We start from the raw sequence: 16,151 nt of genomic DNA, 5'->3' as shown, positions 1-16,151 counted from the left end.
CCGGCTCGCAGCACGACTTCCGCAGAACGGATAGCGACAGATGCACTTCCATGAAACCACAGCTGTCTTCAACAAGTAACGTGATATATGAACTGGTTAATAAACAACCGAGGTTGTTTCACAGCAAAACAAAACTGTAGGTAAGGATGTCTTTCTGCCGTCACAGTGGAGATTGTCCAACACCCGATCTAACATTTGATCAGAACCGCATCCGCCCGCACCCGCCCGTTGTTATATATCTAATATAGACGATGCAAGGCATTAGTGAGGTTATAAAGCTTTTGCCTGTTAAAGAAAGGAGACTGATCCAATGCAGCACAGACATTCGCGTGCCACGCTGTCACGACCCAGACGCACACCAGTGCGCAATCATATGGGAGCCGCGCTGAGCGCACCTCCAAGCGCGTCTCGCTGCCGGCGACGGCCGGGTATATGGGCCCGACGCTCCAGCGCCATCCATTTTCAGGGCTAGTTGATTCGGCAGGTGGGTTGTTACACACTCCTTAGCGGGTTCCAACTTCCATGGCCACCGTCCTAGCTGCTGTCTATATCAACCAGGGTGAGCCCCACCCCTTTTGTGAGCGCACTGCGCGCGGAGTGACCCCTGTTACGCGCCCCCGGCAACAGGGGTGGCGGGCAGGTAAGCTGCGCGGGCGGAGCGCACGGAGTGACCCCTGTTACGAGCCCCCGGCCACGGGGGTGGCGGGCAGGTAAGCTGCTTACCTGCTGCGCGTGACGCCGGCCGCGGCGAAGGCGGACGAGGCGGGGTGTCGGTGCGGTGGTGACCCTGGACGTGCGTCGGGCCCTTCTCGCGGATCGCCTCAGCTACGGCTCCCGGTGGGGCCCTCTCGGGGGAAGGGGCCTCGGTCCCGGACCCCGGCGAGGCGTCCCTTCTCCGCTCCGTAAAAGTGTCCATCTCTTTTTTTTTTTTTTTTCTGTTGTGGCATATGCTGCAGGTGCCTGCTCGTTTTTCGTATGTGGGTAACAACATTTAACTATGTATATATATTTCCCAATTGGTTTAACTGCCACCCGCCTGAATCTATTTAAAATCTAATTTTTTTTTATTTCAACCACCCGACCCGACCCGCGGATAAAATCTAATTTTTTTTTATTTCATCCGCCCGATCCGCGGATAATCCGCGGACTCCGCGGTTGTGCCCGCAAACCGCGCATCTCTAGTGAGGACAGCCTTTTTTCATGACGGGAGGACAACAGGGTGACAAGAACTAAATCATCCAGACTAGAGATACAGTAAATTGTATTATTATGTTTATTTTACCTAAAAATAAATATATTTATTAATTTAAAAAAAAAACCCAACTAAATACATTTTTTATTTTTTTTATTTTGCTGAAAACATCAAAATTAATTGTATTTTTATTTGTATTTTTTCGTGACTCCTTATTACATCCAGCCATATAATTATACATTAAAATAAACATATTTGAAATAATTGATTTTAAATTATTGTCATGACTTGGTCCTGGGTGTATGCTTTTCCAGGATGCAACGGAAAGTTGGCTCGTGCGAGACGGGAATGAAGGTACATGATTTATTATTATCAAAAAAAGGAATAAATGAATGCGCGCACAGTGGCGGAGAATAAACTATAAAACCAAAAGACTATAGCAAAAAGTACAAACAAAAAACACGCACAATGGCGGAGAACAAACTATGAAACCAAAAAGACTATAAATATGGAACAAAAACTTACTTGGCTTGAGGAATTGACATGAAAAGAAGTATCAGGCATGAACAGAGCATAAATGTGTTGTGAGGTCGTCAGGACGAACAACAGAAAATGAATGAACTTAAATACTATGGACATGATTAACAACAGGTGCGTGACTCAAAACAGGTGCGTGACATGACAGGTGAAACTAATGGGTAACTATGGTGACAAAACAAAACAAAAGTGCACAAAAAGTCCAAAAATAAAACCTGATCACACAGACATGACAATTATCATAATAATTCATTTAAAATGACCATATTTAATTATTAAAATAATTGCTTGTTTATCAACAACTTTTGCATTTTATTCATTACATTTTGAAACTCTCAGAAGCCAAGTTATGTTATATTCCTTAATATCTATTGATGCAAGTTTGAAGTATCAATTATCTAAACACAGTTTTGTTTGCATATTTTCAGGATGTAGATATCTCTCTCTCTCTCTCTCTATATATATATATATATACATATATATATATGTGTGGGTGTATGAAATACTTGACTTGGTGAATTCTAGCTGTCAATATACTCCTCCCCTCTTAACCACGCCCCGCCCCCGACCACGCCCCCACCCCCCACCTCCCGAAATCGGAGGTCTCAAGGTTGGCAAGTATGGTGTAAATCGTGAATACAAACTAAATACAATGATTTGCAAGTCCTTGTCAACCTATATTCAATTGAATAGACTGCAAAGACAAAATACTTAACGTTCGAACTGGAAAACCTGTGTTATTTTTTTGCAAATATTAGCTCATTTGGAATTTGATGCCTGCAACAGGTTTCAAAAAAGCTGGCACAGGTGACAAAACAGACTGAGAAAGTTGAGGAATGCTCATCAAACACTTATTTGGAACGTCCCACAGGTGAACAGGCTAATTGGGAACAGGTGGGTGCCATGATTGGGTGTGAAAGCAGCTTCCATGAAATCATTCACAAACAAGGACGGGGCGAGGGTCACCACTTTGTCAACAAATGCGTGAGCAAATTGTCCAACAGTTTAAGAACAACATTTCTCAACCAGCTATTGCAAGGAATTTTGGGATTTCACCATCTACGCTCCGTAATATCATCAACAGGTTCAGAGAATCTGGAGAAATCACTGCACGTAAGTGATGATCAATCAATCAATCAATGTTTATTTATATAGCCCTAAATCACAAGTGTCTCAAAGGGCTGCACAAGCCACAACGACATCCTCGGTTCAGATCCCACATCAGGGCAAGGAAAAACTCAACCCAACTCAACCATGATATTACGGAACTTTGATCACTCAGGCGGTACTGCATCAAAAAGCGACATCGGTGTGTAAAGGATATCACCACATGGGTTTTGTACTACAAACAATAATAGGAACTGCTCATGCCGGAGGTCTAATGCTGGGAGATTAACGTGCAAAGACGATTATTGCATTACTGCCAGTTGACAAACAAGCAAGTTTTGTTGTGTTTTATTACCATCTCGTATTGTAAACGTGCTTTTTGTCCGCAGCTCTTCGACCATGTGGCAGAATGCCTCGGGGACTTTATGGAGAAACAGAAAATTAAGGACAAGAAGCTGCCGGTTGGATTTACATTCTCTTTTCCCTGCGCCCAAACTAAACTGGATGAGGTAAACGTTTCCGCTCAAGTTGCAACTTTTCAAATCTGAAAATTGTGGAGTCCTTAGGCAAATCTGACTTTATTATAACGCATTATTTACAGGCTGTTTTACTGACATGGACAAAAAAGTTTAAAGCCAGTGGCGTGGAAGGCATGGATGTTGTGAAACTCCTCAACAAGGCAATTAAGAAACGAGGGGTGAGTTTCACTGATCGCTGAAAACGAGAGTGGCATCCAGTGTTGAGTTAAACGTCTTGGCGTTTCTCAGGACTACGAGGCAGACATCATGGCCGTGGTGAACGACACCGTCGGCACCATGATGACGTGCGGATTTGATGATCAGCGCTGTGAAGTGGGCATCATCATTGGTGAGCCTGGATTGTTCGACTGAGGACAGAAAGTAGCACAAGCGCTAATCCTTATGTGGGATGCCAACAGTTCTATGCTCAACTAGGATGAGGGTTCTGCAGCTCCACTGATCCCTCTCTACTCTGTTCTAACCCTTTCCAGGCACAGGAACCAATGCCTGCTACATGGAAGAGATGCGTCACATCGACCAGGTGGAGGGCGACGAGGGTCGGATGTGCATCAACACCGAGTGGGGGTCCTTTGGGGACGACGGCTCTTTAGAGGACATTCGCACAGAATTTGATCGAGAGATCGACAGGGGATCCCTCAACCCAGGAAAGCAGCTGTGAGATTCTGTTTTTCTTTTCTCTGACAGGGATTCAATCAATCAAAGTTTACTTATAAAGCCCTTAATCACAAGTGTCTCAAAGGGCTGCACAAGCCACAACAACATCGTCGACTCAGATCCCACATCAGGGCAAGAAAAAATCTCAACCCAATGGGAACAATGAGAAACGCTGGAAGGGACAGCAGACCCCCCCTCGGTTGACCGGAGCAATAGATGCCGAGTGGATACGGTTATTAATGTGAGAGTCCAGTCCATAATGGGGCCAGCAGGAAATCCTCTTGCATGTAGACAAGTCGGGATGCCGAGACGTCATTGATGCATAAGGAGTCGTCCACCCTCGGCTCCAACTTAAAACAGCTCGCGCCTCCTCCATGGACGCTGATCTGTGATCACCTGATAACCTCTCCACGCAGGAGAGAGGGGCAGAGCAGAAAAGACAGATGGCAAATCACCTGGTCTAAAAAGGGGTCTATTTAAAGGCAAGAGTATACAAATGAGTTTTAAGAAGAGACTTAAATGCTTCTACTGAGGTAGCATCTAACTGTTACCGGGAGGGCATTCCAGAGTACTGGAGCCAGAATAGAAAATGCTCTGAAGCCCTCAGACTTTTCTTGGGCTCTGGGAATCACTGATAAGCCGGAGTTCTTTGAACGCAGATTTCAGCCGGGACATATGGTACAATACAATCAACAAGATTGACGGTTTTAACGATACCCTCCACTTTTCCTTCATAAGATGACTGACATCAGCAGTACAACAGAGGATTCATGCTCTGTTATCCATACTAATTTACATTGCAGACAACGTAGACTCCGGTGTTTGCGTGCAACGCCGAATGGTGCGCTTAAGGTGTACACGGAGATTTTAAACTGATCCTACAGCACGTTTGTGGACAAGTGGAGAGACAGCCACAAAAGCAGGTTCAATCATTTATTAACTAGCGATAACATGCATTCAACAATGGCTGTCGTCACTCCTGCGAACTGCAGCCAATGCTTGTCTACCTTGCTGATGTAGCACGTGACTTGGCAACAGTAGCCGCATTCATAAGGCACACACTCAAACACACTGGTCTCCTGAAACATTTCTCAATGGTATACACGACTACAACTTATTACTGCAGTATTTAATTCAAAATTACTTCTGTCATTCAACATTTAAAGGGGAACATTATCACAATTTCAGAAGGGTTAAAACCATTCAAAATCAGTTCCCAGTGGCTTATTTTATTTTTCGAAGTTTTTTTCAAAATTTTACCCATCACGCAATATCCCTAAAAAAAGCTTCAAAGTGCCTGATTTTAACCATCGTTATATACACCCGTCCATTTTCCTGTGACGTCACACAGTGATGCCAATACAAACAAACACGGCGGATAGAACAGCAAGCTATAGCGACATTAGCTCGGATTCAGACTCAGATTTCAGAGGCTTAAGCGATTCAACAGATTACGCATGTATTGAAACGGATGGTTGTAGTGTGGAGGCAGGTAGCGAAAACGAAATTGAAGAAGAAACTGAAGCTATTGAGCCATATCGGTTTGAACCGTATGCAAGCGAAACCGACGAAAACGACACGACAGCCAGCGACACGGGAGAAGGCGAGGATGAATTCGGCGATCGCCTTCTAACCAACGATTGGTATGTGTTTGTTTGGCATTAAAGGAAACTAACAACTATGAACTAGGTTTACAGCATATGAAATACATTTGGCAGCAACATTTTCCCATTTCAGGCGCGCTAAGAACATATATTTTTCCACGATTTCAGCACTCAGGTTAATCATACCGAAATAGACACAAAATACTGCATTACACAAGACTACCCGAATGTACTCGAATGATTGAAAAAAAAAAATGTTTTTAAGCTAAATTATTGGTAAACACAGTCTATGTATCAATCAATCAATCAATCTTTATTTATATAGCCCTAATTCACAAGCGTCTCAAAGGGCTGCACAAGCCACAACGACATCCTCGGTACAAAGCCCACATACGGGCAAGGAAAAACTCACCCCAGTGGGACGTCGATGTGAATGACTATGAGAAACCTTGGAGAGGACCGCATATGTGGGTAACCCCCCCCCCCCTCTAGGGGAGACCGAAAGCAATGGATGTCGAGTGGGTCTGACATAATATTGTGAGAGTCCAGTCCATAGTGGATCCAACATAATAGTAAGAGTCCAGTCCATAGTGGGGCCAGCAGGACACCATCCCGAGCGGAGACGGGTCAGCAGCGCAGAGATGTTCCCTGCCGATGCACAGGCGAGCGGTCCACCCCGGGTCCCGACTCTGGACAGCCAGCACTTCATCCATGGCCACCGGACCTGTGCCCCCCCCCCCCCCCCCCCCCAAGGAAAAGGGGAGCAGAGGAGAAAAGAAAAGAAACGGCAGATCAACTGGTCTAACAGGGGGGCTATTTAAAGGCTAGAGTATACAAATGAGTTTTAAGATGGGACTTAAATGCTTCTACTGAGGTAGCATCTCTAATTGTTACCGGGAGGGCATTCCATAGTACTGGAGCCCGAATAGAAAACGCTCTATAGCCCGCAGACTTTTTTTGGGCTCTGGGAATCACTAATAAGCCGGAGTTCTTTGAACGCAGATTTCTTGCCGGGACATATGGTACAATGCAATCGACAAGATAGGACGGAGCTAGACCGTGTAGTATTTTATACGTAAGTAGTAAAACCTTAAAGTCACATCTTAAGTGCACAGGAAGCCAGTGCAGGTGAGCCAGTATAGGCGTAATATGATCAAACTTTCTTGTTCTTGTCAAAAGTCTAGCGGCCGCATTTTGTACCAACTGTAATTTTTTAATGCTAGACATAGGGAGCCCCGAAAATAATACGTTACAGTAGTCGAGACGAGACATAACGAACGCATGAATAATGATCTCAGCGTCGCTAGTGGATAAAATAGAACGAATTTTAGCGATATTACGGAGATGAATGAAGGCCGTTTTAGTAACACTCTTAATGTGTGACTCAAACGAGAGAGTTGGGTCGAAGATAATACCCAGATTCTTTACTGATTTGCCTTGTGTAATTGTTTGGTTGTCAAATGTTAAGGTGGTATTATTAAATAAATGTATAATAATTTACGTAAAACCGCAAGTAATGAATAAAGTTTTCATCAATTAATATATTCTGTAGACATACCCTCATCCGCTCTCTTTTCCTGAAAGCTGATCTGTCCAGTTTTGGAGTTGATGTCAGCATCTGCTTTGAGTGTCGCAGGATATCCACACATTCTTGCCATCTGTCGTAGCATAGCTTTCGTCGGTAAAGTGTGCGGAACAAACGACTGACCATTTCGTCGGCTTTCCCCACAGCCTCGTATTTTGAACAAATTTCGTCCAATTTCTTGCCACTTTCGCATCTTTGGGCCACTGGTGCAACTTGAATCCGTCCATGTTCGTGTTGTTACACCCTCCGACAACACACCGACGAAAGTGAGAAAATGGCGGATTGCTTCCCGATGTGACGTCACGTTGTGACGTCATCGCTCCGAGAGCGAAAAATAGAAAGGCGTTTAATTCGCCAAAATTCACCCATTTATAGTTCGGAAATCGGTTAAAAAAATATATGGTCTTTTTTCTGCAACATCAAGGTATATATTGGTGCTTACATAGGTCTGGTGATAATGTTCCCCTTTAAAAACTCAGCCAGGGCAAAAACTCACAGTATCTGCGTTTTCATTACCCCTAGAAATGCGCAATAAGGAACTATTAATGGAAACAGCCATATTTCAAAAAACCTCTCAAATATTGCTAAAACATTTTTGCCCTGTCATGAAATGGTTTTTGAGATGCTTCGATATTAAAGTATTTGGCAAAAGCATAATGGTAACCCTTTTCTCGCATTTAGAGGTCACCTAAATACCAAACCGGCGGGGCGCCAATGCAGGACGAGGGCACAGACTTGTCGTCTTATCCTCGCTTCCGATCGCTTGTTTATAGTAATTCATGGGCCAGAGCTTGACTATTTTAGTTTTACTTTACAAGATTGTTTTGTAAGAACCACAACTGATAAATGGTACCAGTGGATTAATGGTAAACTGGGGAGGTAACAAGAACAACAACTGTGGCACAAATCAATCAATCAAAGTTTACTTACATATCCCTTAGTCACGAATGTCTCACAGGGCTTCACAAGCCACAACGACATCCTTGGCTCAGATCCCACATCAGGGCAAGAAGAAATTCAACCCAGTGGGCACAATGAGAAATCTCGGAGGGGACCGGTGCAATGGATGTCAAGTGGATCTAGTTAATAATGTGACAGTCCAGCCCATAGTGGGGCCAGCAGGGGATCATCTTGAATGGAGACAAGTCAGCACCGCACAGAGGAGTGGTCCACCCCGGGTCTCGACATTGAACAGTTAGCGCCTCATCTGTGGTCACCTGATAACCTCTCCACGCAGGAGATGGGGGCAGAGCAGAAAAGAGACGGCAGGTCAACTGGTCTAAAAGGGGGGGTCTCTTTAAAGGCTGGAATATACAAAAGAGTTTTAAGATGGGACTTAAATGCTTCTACTGAGGTAGCATCGTGATAAAACCGTGATACGATCCGAAATGTGGCTTATATGACCCCTCGTAAGTTCAGTAGGATGTTATTTGCCTTCCTCATTAGGAGGCTGTTTGAAGGACTGTTACGTTCCACGTAGTGGTGGTTTGTTTGTTTTGTGTTTCTTCTTCTATTTATTTGTACAGGTCACACTCATTCACTGCCTCTGCTGCCAATCAACCGGTTCCTAATCCCAGTCAAACTCCCCACCTGCCACTGTCCCCGGAGCGAGTCGCGCGTCCGGCCCGCGGGGGGCCGACGACGCGTTTGACACCAGAATCCCCCCCCCCCCCCCCCCCCCCATTGGTTACTTTTCAATAACACTAGTTTTTGTTTTCAATTCTTGGCTTCGGTGTCTTTTTTACAACTCATTTGGTTTATACACTTTTATGTTGCGTTCTCCTACGATCCCTAGACTCTGAGCCATCTGGGAACGTAACATAAATTGGGGGCTTGTCCGGGAGCTGACTGGCGAAAATTCCTGAAACTTGGGGAGGGTAAGTGGTACTACGGCCTCGTCATCTGAAACAAGAGGACAACAGACAGAAGCACCCACTGCCACATCGGAGCTGGGAACATCTGAGGACAGAGAAAACACACCAAGCGTGACTAGCTGGTCCCACACCTTAGACTTTATGTCCTTTTTCAGAGAGACATTACTAATGTCAATGTCATAGTGTGCCGCAATCAAAATTAAATCTGCCTTACGGCAGCTATCATATACTTTCTCTGACGGTTTACAAATAAACTCATCTAAGGGATTAGGAACCGGTTGATTGGCAGCAGAGGCAGTGAATGAGTGTGACCTGTACAAATAAATAGAAGAAGAAATACAAAACAAACAAACCACCACTACGTGGAACGTAACAAGGACAAATACAAATGACTAAGTATACTTGCATCCCGTTGCAATGACTCATGTCAAAGCCAAATGTATTTGTTTCTGCTTAGCTTTGAAAAGATGGCGAGTGGCATGTACATGGGAGAGCTGGTGCGGCTCATTCTGGTCAAGATGGCCAAAGAGGGTCTGCTGTTTGAGGGCCGGATAACCCCTGAGCTCCTGACAAAAGGGAAGATTGAGACCAAGCATGTTTCGGCCATTGAAAAGTGAGTGAAATTTGATTTCTCATGCACACAACATGTGTGAGTGAAGGTGATGACTCTTCCTCCATCAGGACTAAAGAAGGGCTAAAGAAGTGCATGGAAATCCTAACGAGGCTCGGGGTGGAGCCCTCGGATGAAGACTGTCTGGCCGTGCAGCACGTGTGCACCATTGTCTCATTTCGCTCGGCAAATCTTATTTCTGCGACACTTGGGGGCATTCTCTCTCGCCTTAAAGAGAACAAGGGCGTTGCTCGCCTGCGCACCACTGTGGGCATTGACGGGTCCCTCTACAAGATGCATCCACAGTAAGAGAAAACACAAGAAGAGTTTGGATTGTAGCGAAATAACCAAGCCTCACGATGACGTGATCTCCTCTGTAAACAGGTACGCCCGCCGTCTGCACAAGACGGTGCGTCGCTTGGTCCCAGACTCGGACGTCCGCTTCCTGCTGTCGGAGAGCGGCAGTGCTAAGGGCGCTGCCATGGTGACAGCGGTGGCGTACCGCCTGACAGAGCAGTCTCGACAGATTCAGCAGACCATGGCCGAGTTCCGGCTCAGCAAGGCCCAACTGCTGGAGGTGAAGAAGCGGATGCGAGTGGAGATTGAAAGAGGCCTCAAGAAGGACACCCACAAGGAAGCGACCGTCAAAATGTTGCCCACATATGTCCGAAGTACACCAGATGGAACAGGTGACTCCAGCGTCAATCCTTCGATGACAAGTCCCGAGAGTAGGGATGGGTGCTGAATTTGTTACTTTTATAGGTAGCAGCCGAATTCCGTCGGTGCCACCGGATACCGACTCACCCAAACGTTGGCATTTTTCGATACTTTTGTTGCCCGTGACATCCCGTCAGGTTGAAGACTCGACACCGGTTAAAGCACTGAGTGGACTGTCTCTAAGTAATGTTGCAATTTTCCATGCCAACAAATCAAGCATGCCTGGTAGAAAGTGCTCAAAAGTAAGGCTCTACTTTTAAAAATGCGCAAATTTACATTGGATATGGCATATACATGCTGCTGGTTAGCATGGTTAGCATTTCAACACCTCCAAATTTTGTGATAAAAACTACAACTAAGATGCATGTTACAATCAAACCGCTGGTGTGCAATAAGTACAATACTTACATTACAAACACTTTGTAGGACTCAACAAAGGATAAGACTGGCATATTTAACTTAATGGCAAAGACTAATTCCTGACTACGGAAACACACCTAGGTCAAACTGAAATGAATGCTTACTTGCAAATGCAACATATGCAGCTGTGAATGGTACCCATCCCTACATGTCAGGAATGATTTCTGAAAAACGAAACCGTTACAATGAAGAACAATTTCCTTGCAATACAGAGAATGGAGATTTCCTAGCTCTGGACCTTGGAGGGACAAATTTCCGTGTCCTCCTGGTCAAGATTCGCAGCGGGAAGAGGCGATCAGTGGAGATGCATAACAAAATCTACGCCATTCCCATAGAAGTCATGCAGGGTACAGGCGAGGAGGTAAGACATTAGATATAGTTTCATCGCATTCAAAATTGGACTTATTCTGGAATAGAACTGTGGCAACTACTCTTGATTTAAAAACCTCAAGTAAGGAAAGACTCAAAGTTTTGTGTGAATCGTCTTTTTGCAGCTCTTTGACCACATTGTGCACTGCATCTCTGACTTCCTGGACTACATGGGAATGAAAAGCGCTCGTCTACCTCTGGGTTTCACTTTCTCCTTCCCTTGTCATCAGACAAGTCTAGATGCAGTGAGTTCCCTAAAAAACATCCAAGACTGTTTATGGCTTGATAGTATAACCCAGTTTAGAGCGTGGTCCTGGGACAATGGATAACAATGTTCTGCGGTTGTCAGGGAATACTTGTGACCTGGACCAAAGGCTTCAAAGCGACGGACTGTGAGGGCGAAGATGTGGTGGAGCTTCTGAGGGATGCCATCAAGAGGAAAGAGGTGATTAGTGAATAAATCAGTCAGTATTTTTACTGTCTTCTTCCAACTCTTTTCCATAATTCCAGAGTGAGACAAAAAAGTTAATTTTCTGCATTCAGCTTAGTTAGATGAATTGTCTTGTTTTGTATTGTACAACAAATGTACAAATACCATACTAGACTTGGCATCAATCAATTAATGTTTTAAAAAAGCCAGAACAACTTTACTGAAGTACCATCATGATTGTGACTGGTTTGTACCGCATGTCGTTAATAACTATAGTGTGATCCCCTTCATACCTAATAGTTTAACTCCTGCAAACATCCTAGGGATGTCCCGATTCGATATTTGGATCGGATCGGCTGCCGATATTTGCCAAAAATTGCGTATCGGCAAGGCATGGGAAAATGCCAATCCAGATCCAGTTTAAAAAAAAACCGGTCCGTGTTTTCCAACGCACCTATTTAAATAATACATTCCACTTTTCTGCTGCTCCAATTTCCGTTCCGCATTTTCCAGCACACCTTCAACACATCCACAATTCTCACGCAGTTGCTTTTAGCTGCTGGCATTACACGACAGGCTCTTCTCACTCTTTCCTGTGTCTCCCTCTCACAGACAGCGAGCGCACCTTCTTACACACGTCACATACTGTCACGTCATACGTCACATACGTATACGTCCTCTCCCAGCAGAGAGCGAGGTAGCGGCATGGCTAACGTTAGCTGTGATGCTAGCGCAGCCGCTAAGGTGCACGCCTGCTCAAGCGTCCTCTGCGCACGGCAAATCTATGCCACGCACAAAATCAAATAAAAAAATAAGCGCATAACAATTTTCGACACACGGACACGACAGAGACAACAGTTTTCGTCATCATTGTTCAAATATTCTGACGTCTGTCGAGACGCTTATCTCCATTCGGTGCCACACGTCCACACCATCAAAATGCAGAGGCAAAAATTTCCACATCAACACCGTATGAAAAAATTAGTGATTTTGTTACTTGTGATTTCCTTCTCTGCATGTAAGTTTAAAAGTAGCATATATTAATGCAGTATGAAGAAGAATGTTTTAATGTAGACATGCAAGCCTTGAAAGAACATTTTGAAAATCAAGACTACATTTCCTGCAAATGGGTGCATTTCTACCCTATATTTTAACTTTAGATTTATTCTCATATCAAACTCTTTTGGCTGTCTTTTTGACACTTACATCAGGCGCCCCCCTCCACACCCTGGATTATATATAATGTAAATAATTCAATGTGATTATCTTGTGTGATAACTGTATTATGATGATAGTATATATCTGATAGTATATATCTGTATCATGAATCAATTTAAGTGGACCCCGACTTAAACAAGTTGAAAAACTTATTGGGGTGTTACCATTTAGTGGTCAATTGTACGGAATATGTACTTCACTGTGCAACCTACTAATAAAAGTCTCAATCAATCAATCAAAACACATAGAATCATCATACTGCTGTGATTATATGCATCAAGTGTTCATTCAAGGCTAAGGCAAAATATCGAGATATATATCGTGTATCGCAATATGGCCTTAAAATATCGCAATATTTAAAAAAGGCCATATCGCCCAGCCCTAGTTTCAATGATGCCATTTCTGTTTGTCATGTATAATTTTGTCTATTTTGTGTTTATCCTTGAATAAACAGGTCAGTTTCTTGTTACCAACCATTGTGTATTATTCAAACTCCCCTAATTCAGCTGGCTAGTTGTTATCAAGAGTACTAAAAACCCTTTTCAACATGATTCTGACAACTAAGTAGGCTAAATAACTTTAAACTTTAATACATGCTCGGATAGGCCAGTATCGGTCAGTATCGGTATCGGTCAGTATCGGTATCGGATCGGAAATGCAAAAACAATATCGGTATCGGATCGGAAGTGCAAAAACCTGGATCGGGACATCCCTAAAACATCCTGAATAAATGAAATCCTTGACAAGTATTAATCAACCAAACAACTCAGACAATTTAATCTGTCTGTAGTTTTCTGGTGATTTCTATACGTTTAGTTAACCTACCTCATAAAGTACACACTCTAAACACATCTTTATCACAGAATTCCATTGAACAACCATTTCCACCAAGCTTCCTTCATGTCTGCCACATACAACTCAGAGAAAAGACACTTCCTGATTAGCGTGTGACTAACAGTTCGAAGGTCATCATTTCTCATTCTCTAACAGTAGTTTCACCCTTCTAGATGGAGGAGCCAGTAAGTATTGGGTGACTGTTAGTCGTTAAGTGCAAGGTAACGCGGTGCCAAGGCGGAGAGAAGTGTGGCAACTGTTGTGTTAGCATGTCCTAACCCACCACCCAACGTCTGAGCCTGCAGTGTGGGGTCTTTTACCGGGGAATAACCGCTGCGGAGACAAGGGTGCTCCTTGGTATTTGGTCGGATTGGGAAACAGGTTGTGTTGAGTGTTGTCTGCAACTAGTGTGTGGTGTACAAATGTGGTTTTGGGTTGAACATCAGCAACAATCTAAAACTTTGGGAAGATTTGGGTTTTTGTGATTTTTTTGTGACAGAAACTGTATTATACCTATTCAAACAAATGCATAGTCAGTCCAGTAGCACAAGACAAAATCTAAAGCATGCTTCTTGTCTACTTGTGGAAGATGGAAAGGTGATCCTCTTTTAGCAGCCTTTGAAGTATCCTGTCGTTTTTCTCCCTCAGGAATTTGAGTTGGATGTGGTTGCTATAGTCAACGACACAGTTGGCACCATGATGACCTGCGCGTACGAGGAACCCACCTGTGAAGTTGGCCTGATTGCAGGTATGTCAAGGACTTGTGGGAGGTGAGGCCAAGGAGGAGGTAACCTGGTTTGGTCTCCCCTCAGGGACGGGTAGTAATGCATGTTACATGGAGGAGACAAAGAACATTGAGATCGTGGAGGGAAACCAAGGTCGTATGTGCGTCAACATGGAATGGGGAGCATTTGGAGACAACGGATGCTTGGATGACATCAGGACCACGTACGACCAGGCCGTGGATGAGAACTCGCTCAACGAAGGCAAACAACGGTCAGGATGCTTTTCAGTATTACAGTAACATTTTCACATCAAGGTTTCCTCATCGGTTTTTCTTCCTGTGTTCCTTAGGTATGAGAAAATGTGCAGTGGTATGTACCTTGGAGAGATTGTCAGGCAGATTTTGATTGATCTGACCAAACGTGGATTCCTGTTCCGGGGACAAATCTCTGAAACGCTGAAGACCAGAGGCATCTTTGAGACCAAGTTCCTGTCTCAGATCGAGAGGTGAGTAAGTTCTTATGAAAAATGAGCTTCGTGTCACCTTGTGTCTCCTGTGAGTTGCTCGTTTACGACCACGTGCCTTTGCGATCCAAGGGTTCTTGCTAAGTTTCCAACTCTTGGCAGGTTAAAGATGCTAAAGCATGACAACCAAAGCTCTCTGCCAACCCTTTAAAGAGTCTGCCAACGTTAATCTTAGTTTTGAGCTCACTGTAGACACAGGTGGTTTCCTCTTGGCTGGACGGACTGCACCGTGGCTTAGCGGCTAATGAAACATTGAAACAAGAGCTGTACAGCAAAGCTAACAGGAAACAACTGAGCTGTAAACATTTTCTACAAGTCAAAGAGTCTTAAGTTTTATAGTTTCAAATATAACTATATTAACCGGTATGATGATTGAAAAATAATCCTCTTAAACTCAGCCTTATCTTAATGTGTATTAAATGGTGTTTTTAAATGTTTAATATAATAATAAGAACCAGTATACTTTAAAAAGGAACATATTTGCCAATACATTTGCAATAGTCATTAAGTAGAAAAAAGTCCTCACTTTACATTTAGACACAAAAGCTTAAGACGGGTAAAATAATTACAGTACATAGAATATAAAGTCTATAAATTATTTAAATATGCAGTAGAATGCACCCAAAAAATAAGAGAGTGATGCAGTGTCTTGACTGCTCAAGCCTACCTTGGCCTCTGGCAACAGCTGTGAGGGATCCGGTGACTCTCCTGCTGTGAGCTGACCTCTGACATGTCCCCCTCGCACAGCGATCGTCTGGCGCTGTTGCAGGTCAGAGCGATCCTGCAGCAGCTGGGTCTGGACAGCACCTGTGACGACAGTATCATTGTCAAGGAAGTGTGCGGCACCGTGTCTCGCCGCGCCGCACAGATCTGCGGGGCCGGCATGGCCGCGGTGGTGGACAAGATCCGCGAGAACCGAAAACTGGACCACCTGGATGTGACCGTGGGTGTGGACGGAACGCTCTACAAGCTGCATCCACAGTAAGTTTTTGTTAAATCCGTAAACAGAAGAGCATACAGGTAAAAGCCAGTAAATTAGAATATTTTGAAAAACTTGATTTATTTCAGTAATTGCATTCAAAAGGTGTAACTTGTACATTATATTTATTCATTGCACACAGACTGATGCATTCAAATGTTTATTTCATTTAATTTTGATGATTTGAAGTGGCAACAAATGAAAATCCAAAATTCCGTGTGTCACAAAATTAGA

The 16,151-nt window shown here is 43.9% G+C and overlaps 2 protein-coding genes across 3 annotated transcripts in view; one reads left to right on the top strand and one right to left on the bottom strand.

Annotated features, from left to right (window-relative positions):
• The window catches only part of LOC133621886 (hexokinase-1), a 46,711-nt gene extending 42,678 nt beyond the window's left edge, over positions 1 to 4,033 (top strand). Inside the window, exons 4-7 of the mRNA XM_061984315.2 lie at positions 3,226 to 3,345; positions 3,438 to 3,533; positions 3,604 to 3,703; positions 3,846 to 4,033. Of these exons, the coding sequence (XP_061840299.2) occupies positions 3,226 to 3,345; positions 3,438 to 3,533; positions 3,604 to 3,703; positions 3,846 to 4,033 (504 nt within the window). The remainder of the gene's footprint in view (positions 1 to 3,225; positions 3,346 to 3,437; positions 3,534 to 3,603; positions 3,704 to 3,845) is intronic.
• Positions 1 to 15,775, bottom strand: part of myom2a (myomesin 2a) — a 197,152-nt gene extending 181,377 nt beyond the window's left edge. For both annotated transcript variants that reach the window (XM_072916091.1, XM_072916092.1), the window contains exon 1: positions 15,606 to 15,775. In XM_072916091.1, the coding sequence (XP_072772192.1) occupies positions 15,606 to 15,763 (158 nt within the window). In that variant the 5' untranslated portion in view covers positions 15,764 to 15,775. The remainder of the gene's footprint in view (positions 1 to 15,605) is intronic.
• Between the last annotated feature and the right edge of the window lie 376 nt (positions 15,776 to 16,151).

Source organism: Nerophis lumbriciformis, linkage group LG25 (assembly GCF_033978685.3).
Source record: "Nerophis lumbriciformis linkage group LG25, RoL_Nlum_v2.1, whole genome shotgun sequence".
NCBI lineage: Eukaryota > Metazoa > Chordata > Actinopteri > Syngnathiformes > Syngnathidae > Nerophis > Nerophis lumbriciformis.
This window is presented reverse-complemented; position numbering and strand designations above follow the sequence as displayed.